The following is a 16,032-nucleotide window of genomic DNA, read 5'->3' as shown; positions in this document are numbered from 1 at the left end:
TTTTTATAACATACAATATTCTCATAATATTTAGGAATATGGGTGTGTATATGGTTTTGTAGGTTTTGTTTGGACTGTCCTTTATCATAAGGGTGCAAGGGTGAGAGAGGGGGGGGGAAGCCTTTTGCGCTCTCTCTCTCTCTCCCTCTCTCTCTCCCTCCCTCTCTTTTGAATCCTCCTCTAGTCGCTTCACCAACTAGGAAGCGCACAGTCACCGCTTTATGGACCGAGCAACCGGCTCCCGTGCAGCTCTCTCTTTGAGCGGCTCCCTCCTTCTTTCTGTATCTCTCTCTCTCTCTCTTTCTCTTTCTCTTTCCGTACCCATTATTCTGCACACCGGCTCTTCCGTGAATAGATGTAGACAATAACCGGAGCTCACAGTAGGAGACTGTTGTCGCCTTTTGCGCCATGGAGGACTGCTGCTCCCCGGGAAGCGAGAGGATGGAAGCGTGGCTGGACGACCACTTGGAGTTCACCCGCTCCTACTTTATCAGGAAGGCTTCAAGGTAAAATAGGGGGAGGAGTGGAGGAGAGGGAGGGGGGGGGGAGATAGAGATAGAGAGAGAGAGAGAGAGAGAGAGAGTGAGAGTGCCACTCAGTGTGCCACACTGATTGTCTTTGCCTCCAAATAAACTGACTTTGCTTTTGTGTGCAGACGCGCAGTCAATCAGGAGCGCTTTAATTTCCTCTGCTAGTTTAGACTGTTTTCATTATAGGTATCACTTTACTTCTCTATGTAACCCTGCACTGATGTTATCTGACTGCAAACATCCTGTCCAGTGGAAGTGAATGTGGCTCTCTCAGCTCCACCTCAGATTTGGAAACATTGTGCCAACCCCCCACCTCCCTTCCCCCTCCCCTTTTTGCTCAGGTAGTCTACCTGCAGGGGTGTGGATGTCAGACAGCTGCTGTAATACACTCTGCTGATGGACTTCATTTCACCATCCACATTCGCAATCAGTAATGGCTCAGGGAGTTGCACACAGCCCTGCAATCATTAACTTTTACTGCTGTCATTTATTCTGTTTAATTCTCAGTGTGTGTACTGTCGTATAGGTCCTAGGTGATAATTATACAAGCCGTCCACATAGTTGCTTGTGCCATAAATGTGGCTGCAGCCTCCTCACACACACATACACACAGTGTTTTAGACGTTTAGAGAGTGTGACGAAGAGTAAATTAGCCGTTTAATTTCTAATGCAAACACAGATTCCAAATCAGTTTTCTCAGGCTGGAACAGCAACATAAGGCCTTTCTTTTCTTTCTTTTTTACAGCAGGGATATCTGGGCTTTTCATCAGCCTGGCAGCACTTCAACCGAACACTCTAGGTCTGTTTGCTTTAGTGTCAAACCCCTTCAGAGCCATTTATCCACTTCAACCACCATGGCAACTCCGCAAAGTTTTCTTTTCATCCAGCGATAGCAAAACAATCCATCTCCAACTCATCTCCATCTTCTGATATTTTTTCCCATACTGAGTATTGTCAGAAGACATATTTCCTCCTGCACTGTTTTCCTCTCCTGCTGTTTTTTTTGACCGCATTACAAAAACAAAAAAAAAGTGAGTGATTGGCTTGACGCAAGAGGTTTGCACACATCAGCCATTCTGTCGTTCTGGTTGAGAGGCATTTCTTAGAGAGGTATTGATTCAGCCACACCTCCCCTGGATACATTAGGGTTGGCTCTGTGGGGAGGTAGGGCACTCAATGGGAGATGGAGTAACCTAACTGGGTCCGACACACTGCAGTCTCTCATGCTTTGGCGAGATAACAGCTCATTCTCTTTGGCGAGTTTTATTTGCCTGGCTCGGAGCCCAGGATACCATGGTTAATGTCATGGCCAGCAGCTTTTACCGTCTCCTCCACGTTTTGGTCTTCAGCTCAGGTGAACAGAGCCTTTGACTGGCATGAAAACAACCAGAACGAGTCACCTTGTGGTTGGATAAGCGTGTTAGAAAGCTTCTCTGTGTGTGTGTGTGTCTGTGTGCGTGTGTGTGTTCACGTTGCATGGGTTGATTAGACAATGTGTTGGCTGATTAGAGAGCTTCTCCATAATCGCATCCAATTTAGGGCTCACACGCAAACATACACTCAGTCTGACACGCAAACACACACACATTAGATTTGTCCCAGTAAATACCCAATTTGGACAGTTTAAAGAGCTACAGCACACACACACACACACACACACACACACACACACACACACACACACACACACACACACAACAGATATCCACTGTGCCTGTAATCAACTTCATTACCTTTGCTCACTTATATTTTATCTTCATGCATTCCACACTCTCCTGTCATGTAAGTTATGCTTAGTTCAACTGTTTGCTGGATTCTTGCTGTTGTCATAGGTATGAGGTGTTTCTATTTGCAGCTGGAAGAGATGAATTTCATGAGGTTTCATTTTTTACTTGCAGAATGTTCTCTTGAGATTTAGAAAAACATGTTCTCTGACGCAAAAAATATGCAGAAAAAAGGGAATACATTTCCCCAAAAGGAAATGATTATTTGGCAGACAGGATGAGTAGATACAGTTACAATTTACCTTCAACTCAAGCAACCAGGACTAATGTTCCAAATCACCCCAGGTTTTTTTAGCAGATCATTTAGGTTTTTTTTTTATTAACAGAAGGACTTTTAAATAACAAAGACTAGTCTCAAACTAGCTTAATTTGACTTCCCTAATCTTGGGTATTGCTTTGCTGTCAAGCTAAACTTAAAGACTATGTAACTTTTGAAAGAGTAAATAGTACAATTTCCCTCTCACAAATGATAAATTGAATTTAGTTTAGTTCTGTCCAATAAAATCAAAACTTGTACTGCTACAGCTTTACTTGATCTTGTATGACCAGTAGCTAATGGTTAGCAAACTTGATATAGATGTTGTAGTCAGTTTACTGATTTAATGATAGGGCTAGGTATCAGTACTCAATATATTTGAGTACTGAAATAAATCGGAATGTCTCCCGTCAGTCGATCCTTTTTGAACCCAAAGCTATAATATATGGGCTTGCTCACCGCCAATCAACACAACGATTTAATGTGACATGTGATTGATCCACTGCCACAGCAGCTACAATGTGGAGGAGTTGGTGGCATTTTATGTAATTTAATGCTTCTTTTCATATGATGGGTATTGAATTAAGTACTCAGTTGGTATCAGTATCACTTTAAGGGTCTTGGATTGGTACTGGTATTTTAAATGATAGCCCTATTTCTTGATAGCTTTTTGTGTTACTGTTAGAATACATTTTAACATGTCAAAGATGATGAAGAATATTTCAGTGTATTTGTATTTCAACAGGAGACACTTTTGTTGCTTCCTACTTTTGGTCCCAGTCAGATTGAGGTCTTTGAAGCACCTGACTCAAGAGAATCTTGAAAAATGTAGTAATTGCCACTGTCACCACAATTATGTTAATTCTGACCTCAACAAAAATGGTTTTAAAACCAAATCTAATATAAAACTTGTGACAGTAAGACGTTTAGTAGCTATCCTTCTCCAAATACACCACACCTCGTTGGTCTTTGGTTGGGTTGGTTGGTTAATGTTATCTTGTTATTTGGTCAAAGTGTAACAACATTAGCTTCGTATCCAGGTGATCACATGACATGGCTCTAGCTCTGTATGTATGTTGCTCAGTTGGTCCATCACTTTAGTCCAGACTGAAATATCTCAATGTACCTGGTGGATTGGCACCAGGTTTTGTACAGACATTGATCTTCCCCAGAAGATAATGTATATTCTAATTACTTCTAGCACCTTCATGAAGTTGTTTTTTTATTGACAGTATATTGACAAATATTAAATGGTTGCTGTGAAGTTTGGTATTCAGATATTCATTGTGCCCATATAATGTAATATGAAAGATTTGATTCCAAGACTTTTCAGACTAAGTTGAAAAGAATCCACAATTCACTGGTTAGGTTAATGTAGAGAGAGACTGGTTTTATAAGCCAGATGGTAAGGTGTCAGGTCAAGTCCACCTCTCAGCTAGTAAAGCCCTCGTTCCTCTTGTGTTTGTTCTCCTTTTCTTTGCACAAATAGTAAAGAACAGACAAAATGTTGTGCTGTCAAAAGATTTTGTACTCTGCCTGTTGTCCAGTGAATTCAATTTATCACTTCAGTCACTCAATATGTCCTCATTTTTGACTGTCAGTGTATGTTGTTGGAAATAGTCACTATGTAAGAGGTTTAGGTTTTTAGGTTTCAAAAAGGAAGGACCATATCGGACACCTCTATCTCTGGTCATCTGTAACTCTTCCTCTAACAGCGTCACAGATACAGCATGTTGTACTTTGTTAAAGAGAGACTGATTTGATTTCTTCTCCATTTCAACAGGGAGATGGTGAATGCCTGGTTCGCTGAGCGCGTCCACACCATCCAGCCATCTGTCTCCAAAGAAAATCCTCCACAGCAGCGGTCACACCAGTCCTCCACAGACACCGGGCCCACATCTGCCTCCTCCTCTACCATCCTCCCACCTAACCTCAACCTCTTGGACAACCGCAGCCCTTCCCCTGCCACGGTTTCCAGCCCAGCCCCCGGCACCCCAACTCGCAAAATCTCAGCATCGGAGTTCGACCGCCCGCTCAGACCAATCGTGGTTAAAGACTCTGAGGGCTCTCTAACTTTCCTGAGCGACTCCGACCGTGAAACTGTCCCTCTCCGGGGCTCTGTGATGGGTGAGGGTGGCATCGGTGGGGTAGGTGGGAATGGAGGTGGGTGCGGCGGGGCAGGTAGTGGCAACGACCGCTGCGCCAGGCTGCTGGAGCTGGTGAAGGACGTGTCGAGTCATCTGGATGTGACAGCACTCTGCCACAAGATCTTCCTTCATATCAACGAGCTGATCGCTGCAGACCGCTACTCACTGTTCCTGGTAGGAATAGGTGGAAAAGAGCGGGGGGTTAAAACTATAACTCTAACTGGTTTAACTGGAGCACTGAGATTAGCCATGTGAAAAGTACCATGTGAAAAACACCAGTTAATTACAGTTCCAACAATTACAAAAAGGGGCAATGGTACAAAACCCTAACCCTAACCCTAGTTGAATTTATAAAACTAAGTCTTTCTTTTCCTGTCTGTTTTTATAGTGTAAGCCGAGGAAAATAGGGAGGCAGACTCATACAATATAACATGCCATTTCTCTCTCTCTCTTATTCATCCCTTTCCCTGTTTTAAATAAGTGGTGTGACCATATCCTGTGTGTGTGTGTGTGGTCTCAGGTGGGCGAGGACAGCTCGAACAGGAAGTTCTTGGTCAGCCGCCTGTTCGATGTGGCTGAGGGATCCACACTAGAGGAATCATCTAGTAACTGCATCCGCCTGGAGTGGAACAAGGGCATCGTGGGACACGTTGCTGCCACGGGACAGCCGCTCAATATCAAGAACGCTTATGAGGTGAAGACTCGACCCGTTTTGTTTTTTCTAACATTAGCAGGGTTGACGTTGGTGCTGCCGAGGCCAGTAATGAGGTGGTTTGCTGTGTGTGGTGAAACAGGCTTATGTTGGCTTTGGGGTTTATTTGATGGTTCTTGCTGACAGGGCACAGACCTGAGGGGGATCAAAGAAGGGCGAGTAGGTCAAAGTGCTCCTCTGGAGGGTTCATCTTCGCCCCCGCAACCCCCACACACACAAACACACACTCCTGATTGGTCTCAGTTTCGAGTGTATTGACCTTCTGAGTGATCTGGTTTCAACACAATATCATTCTCCTGCTTCAATCAATGATCAGACCAATCTAACTTTCAAATCTGTCACCAACAATATGTTTTACCTTTTCTAACATAAAACACATTCAAATAAGATTATGCTTTAAAATAATAGTTTGGCATTTGTGGAAAGACAAACACATAATATTTAATATCAATGACAACAAACTGGACAAATGTAATGGGTGGCTTTAGCCTGAAGCAAATTTTCCCCCAATTCTTGGCTTCAGATTGGTTTTCAGCACCGTGACTTGTTGACCTTTAACCCCTCCAACTGACCCCTGAACTATAATTTGTATGAATTTTCACATTATTTCCCTTTGATTACATATTTTAGTTTAAATACAGTGAAATTTGTGTGCATACAAGGACAGGGTGGAATTTTCCTGAACATTGCTTCACTATTATGTATGTCTAAGCATGTGAGTGTATGTGCCTGTGCTTTTCTTTGACTACACAATAACCCGCCTGAAGAATTTTGAGTGTCCTCAGAATGAAGCAGATCTGTGCCTAATGAGAGAGATAGAGCGAGAGAGAGAAAGAGAAAGGCAGAGGGTTGAAAGGAGGCACTAAATAGAGAGAGGGAGTAGTTATGTGGTCATAATTAAATGCATGTGTGGTCATATCAGTTTGACTGTGTGTGTGTGTGTGTGTGTGTGTGTGCACACACTTTCAAAAAATGTCATCCTCTGCTATTAATTTTTACCTAAATGTCAGCAGAGGTATCTGCCAAAAGCATAGTCTGATATTCTTTATGATTATAATACCTGACAGTTTCAAGATTTCAGACAACGGAATTATCCAGTTTCACTTTTTCCAGTGGAAATCAACTCTTTGTCTTTCCGAACATGTCCTTTTCTTGATTTCCTGTCGTGTTTCAAGTCGTGGCAGATGTCCTTGAAAGCAGTGAAGTTCTGGTGAAAACAAGTGGAATGACCTCACTGCTTCTGCAGGGTTTTTGTCGTAAACAAATAAAATGAGATGTTCAGATTGTGGAGGACGCAGGAACATTTTCTCACTCAGCCATGCAGATAGTTTGTAGTTTTATTAGTCCAGGCTTTGAGATATGTGTCTCTCAGATATCTGCCTCTGCTCCATCATAAAAGAGGTGAGTGGAATTTTTTTTGTGGTGCTCATGTTACTGAAAAATTCCACTGTAAAATTTTTCATCAGTTTTTTCATCTTTAGAGAGTCTTTTCAGAACCTGTGTCCCTGTTACTCTAAATAATCCACTGTGCACAATGTCATAGATTTTAATAGGGTGCATCCCCAAACCCCCAAACCAACCAACCACTACAAGTGAAGGTGACAACCCAACCAAGTCATTGTTAATTAGTGGTTAGCATCATTCCACTCAAGTTTACTAGGAAATTCTCTCACAAGCCCCTACTTTCTGCTTGTACAGTAATGATCATACAGATGTACATATAATTAACATTGGGTATCTATGGTCAGTTACAAATGTAATGTAAGCACGGCAAAAAATGTCAAAAGTACTGTCAAACCTACTATATTTAAGTTTATATTTTATCCTGCCATAAAACAATAACATACTTGCCCAAAACTGGGCACTAATTTGAAGTAAACCACTAATATATCGTCTCAATAAATGTGAGCTAAATCTGTCAATGTGTGTATAGAAAAATGGCCAAATTTAAAAATTGATTTCTGTCTGACTGGTTTGAAACAATAATGTGATTCTTGGAGGCTATCACCACCAAATCAAGTCTTTGTGACATCATTGCTATATATGTATCTTGTCAACCAGAAACAGAAGCCTGCAGTCGAATTTATTGAAAATGATTGTAGTTTGAAACATTTCAGCCCTGATCTGGATGTGATCCAGGTTTTGCTTCACCGCCATGATAAAAGCCCCATAATGAAACTTCATTGTCTTTCTAGGACGACAATCACAAAACAGCATGATCAGCGTCTGACATCATTTATTGTGTGTGTTTGTGTGTCTAAGATTTGCTGCTGTTTACCTTCCTCCTCTGATAGCTCTGTAATCTGGTTGCCAGCCAACCAGAAGATGATGATGATGTGCGAGAGAGAGAACGAGAGAGAACGAGAGAGAACGAGAGAGAGAGAGAACGAGATGTATGAGAGGGGACGGGGCGAGAAAATGACAAATAGAGAACGAGAGTGGATGAGGGGATGGTCCACCTGCGTCCAATTAGTTGTCTGTGTGTGTGTGTGTGTGTGGTGTATGTGTGTGTCACCTTCAAAGTGAGTGCTCTTGAAGGTTCAATGTGTTATTGAGTGTGTGTGCACTGGTGTGTTTCATGTGTGTAATTAATGCCTGTAAGCATGTATGAATATGTGTAATGAAAAAAGTGTGTGTACATGTGTTTTTGATTGTAGGTGAGTGAATACTTGTGTAGGAGTGTGTGTGTGTGTGTATTTGGCAATGCGTCACCTTGTTGTGTACATGTGTGTAAGTACATAAAAATGTGTGTCAATCAATATTAGTGTGTGTGTTTAGTTGTGTGCACTACATGACATGAGTTAATACACACTGTTACTCTAGATCAGTGATTGTCAAACATATTCATGTCATTGACGTCTAAACTGATAAGATTAGACCCCAATTTGATAAGATTTTTGCTTTTAGGTATCTCATAATAGAAAGTGACCCATGACCTAAACAGTCATATATTCTGTCACAGTATTACTTTTTGCTGGGGACCCCCTGGAACCTCCTCAAAGACCCTAGGGGGCTCCTGGACCCCACTTTGAGGACCACTGTCGTAGATTATCTGAGTGTACAGTACAGTACAAGGCTGTATTAGTGTAAATTGTGTGTGTGTGTGTGTGTGTGTGTGTGTGTGTGTGTGTGTGTGTGTGTGTGTGTGTGTGTGTGTGTGTGTGTGTGCCACTGTAGAACCTGATACTGCTGCCAGGAAGTCCATCTGCGTCATCTGAGGGACTCCCCATCTCTCCGATTGGATCTTTAACTTCCCATTAGTCGTCTCAGGATTACATTTGATTCAGCAGAGGGATGGGAAACAAACCCCCCTCTGCCTGTTTACATTAGTTCAGCCCTCCGCTGGCTGAACCGACTAAGTGTCTGGCAGCAGCTTGGGCCAAACTAATCCACAGAAAAGCTTGGGGTGGGGGGATGATGTTCTTATCAATGCCTTCACTGTGTGGTATCCAAAATGCAATCTTGAGGAAAAAAATATTCCCCGAGGGACTTGTCTATCATTCCCTAAATTGTATTTTGATTTTAGCTGATCCCACCGCATATTTTCTTGGATTTTGAGATAGACGCAAGAACGTCAACTTTGCGGGTAGACCGTTTCCTCTCTCTGGAGCGAAGGATGTTTTGGCTTGTGTCAGAGTGAGTCATAGTGAAATGTCATGGTGATGGTTTGGTAGCCAGGTGTTCGCTGATGTTTCAATGGGTTGTTTTAGCTAAAAAAGTATGTCGAAGAGAAAGTTGCCCAGAATATGTTGATTTAAAATGACTCTCATTCGTACTGTAAATCTTCTAATTAAAGGTGGTATTTTAATAATGACCTGGTCTCAATTAGCAACAACTCATTGTTTTGTGAGGTTGAAAAACTGATGGAATATTTCAAATTTGGCTTTTTTCCAGTGTTGTTCCTGATTTATTTGCTATTTTATGAGAATCTGGGCACGTCTGATTACGAGTGGTCCCCATGACTCTAAATTGTGTTTGGAAGTCAGAATTTTGAAGTTGAACAGCAGCACATAACACACCTGTTGTCCTCCTGGGTCAAAATGTATTTACTATGAATGATCACCCAATTCGATGATTATACTTGAAGCCATTCAATAAAATAAATCCATACTTCTAGTATAAAAACTTTTTTTGTTAAACGGGGCAAATTTGCATTCATTTTTACTCATTACATTTTTGTGCATAAAAACAGCAGTTTTAGGGCCGTTGATTATGCCAATGATACAATCTCACAAACATTGAACAGGTGACATTCATCAAGCTAAAATGAGCAAGTAATATTAATAAAGTTTGTGCAGAGAGTTTGCTGAGTTTGATTTGGAACACTCATGAACAAAGCTCACAAAAAAAAGAGGGAGAAAGTTTTTAGGATAAGAACACCACAATGTTCTTGCATGAGGTCCAATGTTTGTTGTTCTTGATTTATGAATATGACATTTCCCTAAGAGAGAAAAAAAGGTTTTACACAGTCATCAACCATTCTGCTGTCAGTTAAAACAAATAAAAGCTGTATTAAGTGTAATATTTCACGAGCAAAACAGGGTCAACTTTCAACTTCTAAAATCCTGCTGTGATAGAAACATAAGGAACATTTCTCCTGTTTTGTTTTGAGTTTTGTGTGAAACTGGTGCAGTGTTCCTCTTCTAGTGATGGCTATACACACACACATACACACACAAAAACCTGGCCCCCTTGAGTCTAGAGAATAATGGTAATGGACATAGAGAAGCCTGGTGTTTAAAGGTCAGCTGGCGGGGGGAAAGAGTCTTCTAAACAAAACATCCCTTCATCCCGAGGTCCTTAACATGCCTTTAGAAGCCTCTTCTGTCTCTTAAAGGAAGGTGTGACGGCTACAGTACCATACAAAAAACTAGACTTCTATTTTGTAGAGGAGTGTAATTTTTGTGTTGCATAATGCATCTACTACAGAATATCACTTTTTTATGCAAATTGGAGATGCAGTTTTCGTGAGTGTAGGTGGTTGAACTAGTGGAATACTGATGAGGTCTGAACTGAAGCTGCACAAGGTTCATAATTTATCCAAATGTGTAGTGTCTCTTAGATAGAGTAAAATAGGGTTCCTGCAGGATTCAAGGGTGAATATGATTATTAAAAGCTGATATCAGTCACAATATGTAAACAGTTTAATTGATTTAGAGATGGGATTGAATTGTGTACGTATGCTCTGTCTCCCTCCAGGACCCCAGGTTCAACGCTGAGGTGGACCTGATCACCGGTTACAAGACCCAGAGTATCCTTTGTCTGCCCATAAAGAACCACAGAGAGGAGGTAAGACCACACACACACACGCACACACACGCACACACACACACACACACACACACACACATGCGCGCGCACACACACACACACACACACACACATATCTAGTGTTTAACTTACAGCTGTTAACCATGAACCACAAGCTGTAAAAGAGTTATAAAAGGACTATTAGTGTTCAATAATACTTCAAGCTTATATAATTTGACACCCTTTTCTAAACTCAATGTCCACTTACGTGCTTTTACCTGTAACTTTCAACTGCTTTTCTTCTCCAGTGGATGGAGTTCACTTGGTGGTGATGGAGATGGGTTAGTTGTGATCATGTATGTACTATAAGTATTGAACATGAACATGAATTGAAACATGTATATGTTAACTGACCCATTTCCATGACAACTGAGTGAATTCCATACACTGAGGAAGATGCAACATAATGTTGAAAGCTCTGGAAAAAAATCCATTTTATTTTTTGGCAAACTACAATTTCCAAGGTATGGAATGAGAAGATATAGAAATCTTCTTAAAAATGTGGGCATTTTTGGAAATATTCCTGTTCTGTTTCTGCTGGTCAATATCACTTGTTCCAATATTGATCTTTATAATGTACTGTCTGGCTGACTGCAGATAAGCCACCACATTCATATCCAGTGTGGTGGAGACTTTATTGAAAAAGTCTTTACACCACTTCTATGAATAGATCAGTTCCAGTGACTTTCAGTAATCCTATTTAGTCAAAGAGGCCTTGCTGACAAACATTTACACAGGATTTATGATATTTTCCTCTAAATGTCTCACTGAGAAACATCAGAGCACTGCCATTAGGTTATCTACTCCAATTTTAGCTTTGTGATATTTTGTTGATAGTCTGACTAAATGTAATAATCTTACTTCATTTCTACCTCAGGTGTCAGCCGTTAGTGCCATCTTCACTGCCAATCACATTTGTCTCCTTTTTCCACTGTGAAGCAGAATGAAAGGCATAGAACTTTAAGCTTCGGCACATGACTAGATTATTGCTACAGGGGTAAACATTAGCTGCTGGGCCCTTAGTTAACCCCTCTCCTATTAAATCCCTTGCCTTATGGCCTGTGAGGTATACATCATTTTCTATGTTTAAGAGTTGAGTATGGTAACTCATTTGTAAGTTTCAGGCACTGTGAGATGATCTTCCACACACTTTGTTAAAAGCATACTGGGGCATACATAAACCAGAATCAATGACGCTTTTGATCAACTCTCTCATTATTTTATCCATCTTACCCATCGCAGGTAGTCGGAGTGGCTCAGGCTATCAATAAGAAATGTGGTGAGAACGATGCCTTCACTGAACAGGATGAAAAGGTCGGTAAAATTCACTATTTCACCTTTATTTTAATCAAACTTACAGTAGCTCAGTTATGTATTGTATACTTATTAGAAACGATCATGGAGTGAAAATTGCTTTTCAGTCACTCGCCAACTAGACAGATCTTTCTGGCCTTATAGTGAATCACAGATTAAGATTGAAACTTATCAGGATTCACTCACTTTTGTAGAAGCAGCTCGATTCATTGGCGCAATTTTAATTTTGACTTTAAATGCAGATAAAGAACTACTTATAATTGTTACCTCGTCAAAGATGAGTTGGTTTTACATGGTCAAGTTTTACAGTGTATAAACCCCATTTTTGGTACTGTGTCTAAACTCAGCATCACTCAGCAGTTACTCTGAACTCAAAGTGTTGGACAGACTGGACTCTGTTACCAAACTTGGGTCTGAAGCCCCAGATACACTAAACTGTCCGCCTTAACCCCAATCCATCTTCCTCCATCTCTATGTTTCCTTTCTCATATCATCTGTCATCTTTCCATCTTAAATTCATTTTCCTTTCTGCTCTGTTCCTCACTGATTTATCTTTTTTCCATGCATCATTAAAGTCTTTCCTTCCTCTCACTGTGGTGCTCAGATGTTCTGTTCCTTTCTCAACAGGATTTCTCAGCCTACTTGGCCTTTTCGGGCATTGTCCTGCACAATGCTCAGCTCTACGAGACGTCACAGCTGGAGAACAGACGCAATCAGGTGGGTGTGAGAATATATCATCGAAAATGTGTGTATGTATAGATATGATGTGGTTTTACGAGTCCTGTGTATGTGTGTGTGTGTGTGTGCAGGTGCTCTTGGATCTGGCCAGTCTGATCTTTGAGGAGCAGCAGTGTCTGGAGGTTTTACTGAGAAAGATCGCAGGAACCATCCTCTCCTTCATGCAGGCCCAGGCGTGTACTGTCTTCATCGCTGATGAAGACTCCATGGTCAGTGTACACACACACACTCAAATAAAACTTGCTTATACTAGTGTTTGTAATACACGTCACGCATTTGGTCTCCAAACCATCCAAATGATATTTGTTTGGCACCGGTGATATATGTGTAGATTATTTTGAACACATGGTGCGTTCAGGTGGCAGTCTTTATCTTGTAAATGATGCTATTTTCAGGTACACCACCAATATTTGCCTTTAAATACCCCACAAGGGGTTTCCATACCTGAGCACACATGACAGATAACTTGCAGTAAACCGTAAACCAACATCATACTAAATCCATCAACATAACATCTAGTCTTCAGTAGAACATGTTGTGGCTGCAAACAAGAGCAAACAGTGGAGTTTATGTCTGGTGCAGCTCATGTGACAGATTTACAAGTGAACGTGCAAACACTTGGTCACATGATCTGTTTTATTAAAGGCTGCAGAAGCATTTACAGGTCAAACAGTCACAATGAAGGACACTGACTGGGTAAAATATTATCTCCACTGCAGGTTCAAAATTGAAGCATGTCTCCTTCAGTCATTATGAAAACACAGTTTTCACCCAGGTTAATATTATGGAGCTCATAGTTTACAATTGTATGAATATGTAATGTCTTTTAATTCATTTGGAACCAATTATAGGATGTAGATAGTCTTCATTTGATATTTTAAAGGCAAAGCTTGTTAGCAAAACATGCTAAAATGTAGGCATCCAAAAGTCAACATTTTTCAATAATAAAAGAAAAATGAATGAATACTCACACTAAATGGAGCTAAATAGAACTTTGTCCACACACTCATGTCGTTCTTTCTAAGAAACGTCCTGGTGTGTTTTCAGAAAATGGCTGTGCAGTAGTATAAAGTAATACCTACAGCTGAAGCATTAATTCATTTTATATCAAAATCCTGATTTTAGTACAACTGTGGTTTTAATTATAACATACATGATTAACAGTGTCTTTACAAGCTGTCATGTTTTGTCAACAATACTTCATTTGTATATCTTTTGTCGTTAAGAAACTTTCACCCAACTCTCAAAAACCATCAGATTGTCATCATTAGAATTACAGGCGAACTTTGTACAATCAAATTATATTAAATATTGGCAAATTGGATATATTCCTTACATTTTTTTTCATGATGTGATATTTAGTTACCTTTTTTGTTTTAGAGTTAGCCAGCCTCTTACACCATTTTTTCACCTCTGGTAATAGCAACACATTTAGAAGAAAAGTAGAAGTGATGTCTTATCTCTTCCAATATATATGTTAGATTTGAACAAAGTCAAAGTTACAGGCACAGTTCCTTTATTTACTCTCCTACAGAAAATATGGGCTGATAATGCTGCCTGTGTGTATGAGTAAATACTGAATAATTAATGACTTAGTAGCACAAACAAAGACAAATAGCATGGGGTGAACATTTCTTGAAGCCACTGTATGCATACATTGTGCAGCAAGACAATGAGCTGTCAGCCAAAATGAAAAAGTGACAAATGCATGAACAGAGTGAGTGAGTCTGAGTGAGCCAAGAAAAAAAGGAAAGGCAAAGTGAAATGAGACAATGCGAAGGAAGTGAGTGATAATGATGTGGAGGATTTATGGAGGTAAACAAAAGAGCAGCAGGGTAGAGAAGACGCCTCTCAAGCTTTACTGTGGCACTGAAACAGTATGGTCATTTATTTGCTACCACAGAGTTGTTAGAACATAAAACTTGCTTGCTCTTTCATCTAATCCTAGCTAGTCATTTGCAGGGGAGTATTTACAAAAACAATGCATAGGAGTCTGTAGATATAAAATACAAAATATAAATGTACCTGCAATTAGTTTACCTTAATTTATTAGCTTATTAGCTTAGCTTAATTTCTTTATTTCCAGGACATGTTGTTTTTGGCATATTAACAATTTCCCCCTTTGCTGCCTCGTCTCAATGACTTAAAATGTCCTCAAGGACCTTTCTTGAAGAGGGGCCTGTGTCAAATTCAGTTTGAGCCATTATTGCAGCTAATTTGGGGTTTTGCGGTGTATATTCCTACATTAATGGCTGTTTTTAATCCTGGTACTAGGTAGTATTCCAGTATAGACGTATGGGAGGTTAATAAGTCCATGTTCTGTTTACAGCTCACATACTTGTATATTTTTAAATCATTCTGCGCACACAAGAATGTTTGTTCCACCTCTTGTGACCTTTTAGACCCTAAGCATAATCTGCTACTTACTGTAATCTTCAGAGAAACGTTTCAGCTGTGTTTTATGAAATGTTTCAAAGTTGAACAAAAGTTCTTCTGGTGACAACAAAAGCAACAAAATCTTTAAATTCACAGTTTCTTAAACACAACAGGAAACAACAGAATTCACTGGCTGTTGTTGTGTAATAATATCTTCACTGTGGATTAGCACCCACTTTGTTTGTGCTTCTTGACATTAGCCTGGCAGGCAGCTTGCTAGCTTGCGTTAGCTAACTCGCCACATGACAGAAACTGATTGCTCAAGACACTAATTAGTCCACTTCAATGTCTTTAACTCTTGTAATTAAAGATAACTTGAAGCCAGTAAACACCAACCCAGTGCACAAATGAGTGTGAAGAGTTAGCTAGCCACCTGCAGTCACAGAAGTCCTGTAAACGTTAGCAAGTGTGTGTAAACTGTAATGATTCATGTCACACTTTATGAGAGTTTATGTTGTGACTCAAGACAGTTAATATAGCTATCTACCTTACTTTTTACACATATTGTAGTAACTCATTTTTCATGTTGTAGACATTTGACACATATCAAACTAATCTAATTCATTGATTTTTATGTATTGGTCAGCCCTACATACATTACACGTAAATAAATGAATATTTTAGTTTTTGCTGTGAATACATTTAAAGAAGGAAAACCTAACAACTTTGGCAAAATATAGTATAACCTATAACATTACTAGTGCTTTGTAAATCTTTGTAAAGCCACAGAATTCCACTGAAAAATGACAAAATCAAGTACAGAACATATATATGTTATAATACTTAGAGTTATCTTCTTCCATTT

General features: G+C 40.1%; 1 protein-coding gene across 1 annotated transcript in view; it reads left to right on the top strand.

Moving 5' to 3' along the window:
- Positions 1–441: 441 nt before the first annotated feature.
- Positions 442–16,032, top strand: part of pde5ab (phosphodiesterase 5A, cGMP-specific, b) — a 57,142-nt gene continuing 41,551 nt past the window's right edge. The window contains exons 1-8 of the mRNA XM_053343924.1: positions 442–506; positions 4,354–4,703; positions 4,752–4,891; positions 5,238–5,411; positions 10,629–10,718; positions 11,982–12,053; positions 12,681–12,770; positions 12,863–13,000. Of these exons, the coding sequence (XP_053199899.1) occupies positions 442–506; positions 4,354–4,703; positions 4,752–4,891; positions 5,238–5,411; positions 10,629–10,718; positions 11,982–12,053; positions 12,681–12,770; positions 12,863–13,000 (1,119 nt within the window). The remainder of the gene's footprint in view (positions 507–4,353; positions 4,704–4,751; positions 4,892–5,237; positions 5,412–10,628; positions 10,719–11,981; positions 12,054–12,680; positions 12,771–12,862; positions 13,001–16,032) is intronic.

Source organism: Scomber japonicus, chromosome 22 (assembly GCF_027409825.1).
Source record: "Scomber japonicus isolate fScoJap1 chromosome 22, fScoJap1.pri, whole genome shotgun sequence".
Classification (NCBI taxonomy): Eukaryota; Metazoa; Chordata; class Actinopteri; order Scombriformes; family Scombridae; genus Scomber; species Scomber japonicus.
Note: the sequence above shows the minus strand (reverse complement) of the source record. Positions and strands in the feature narration are given on the sequence as shown.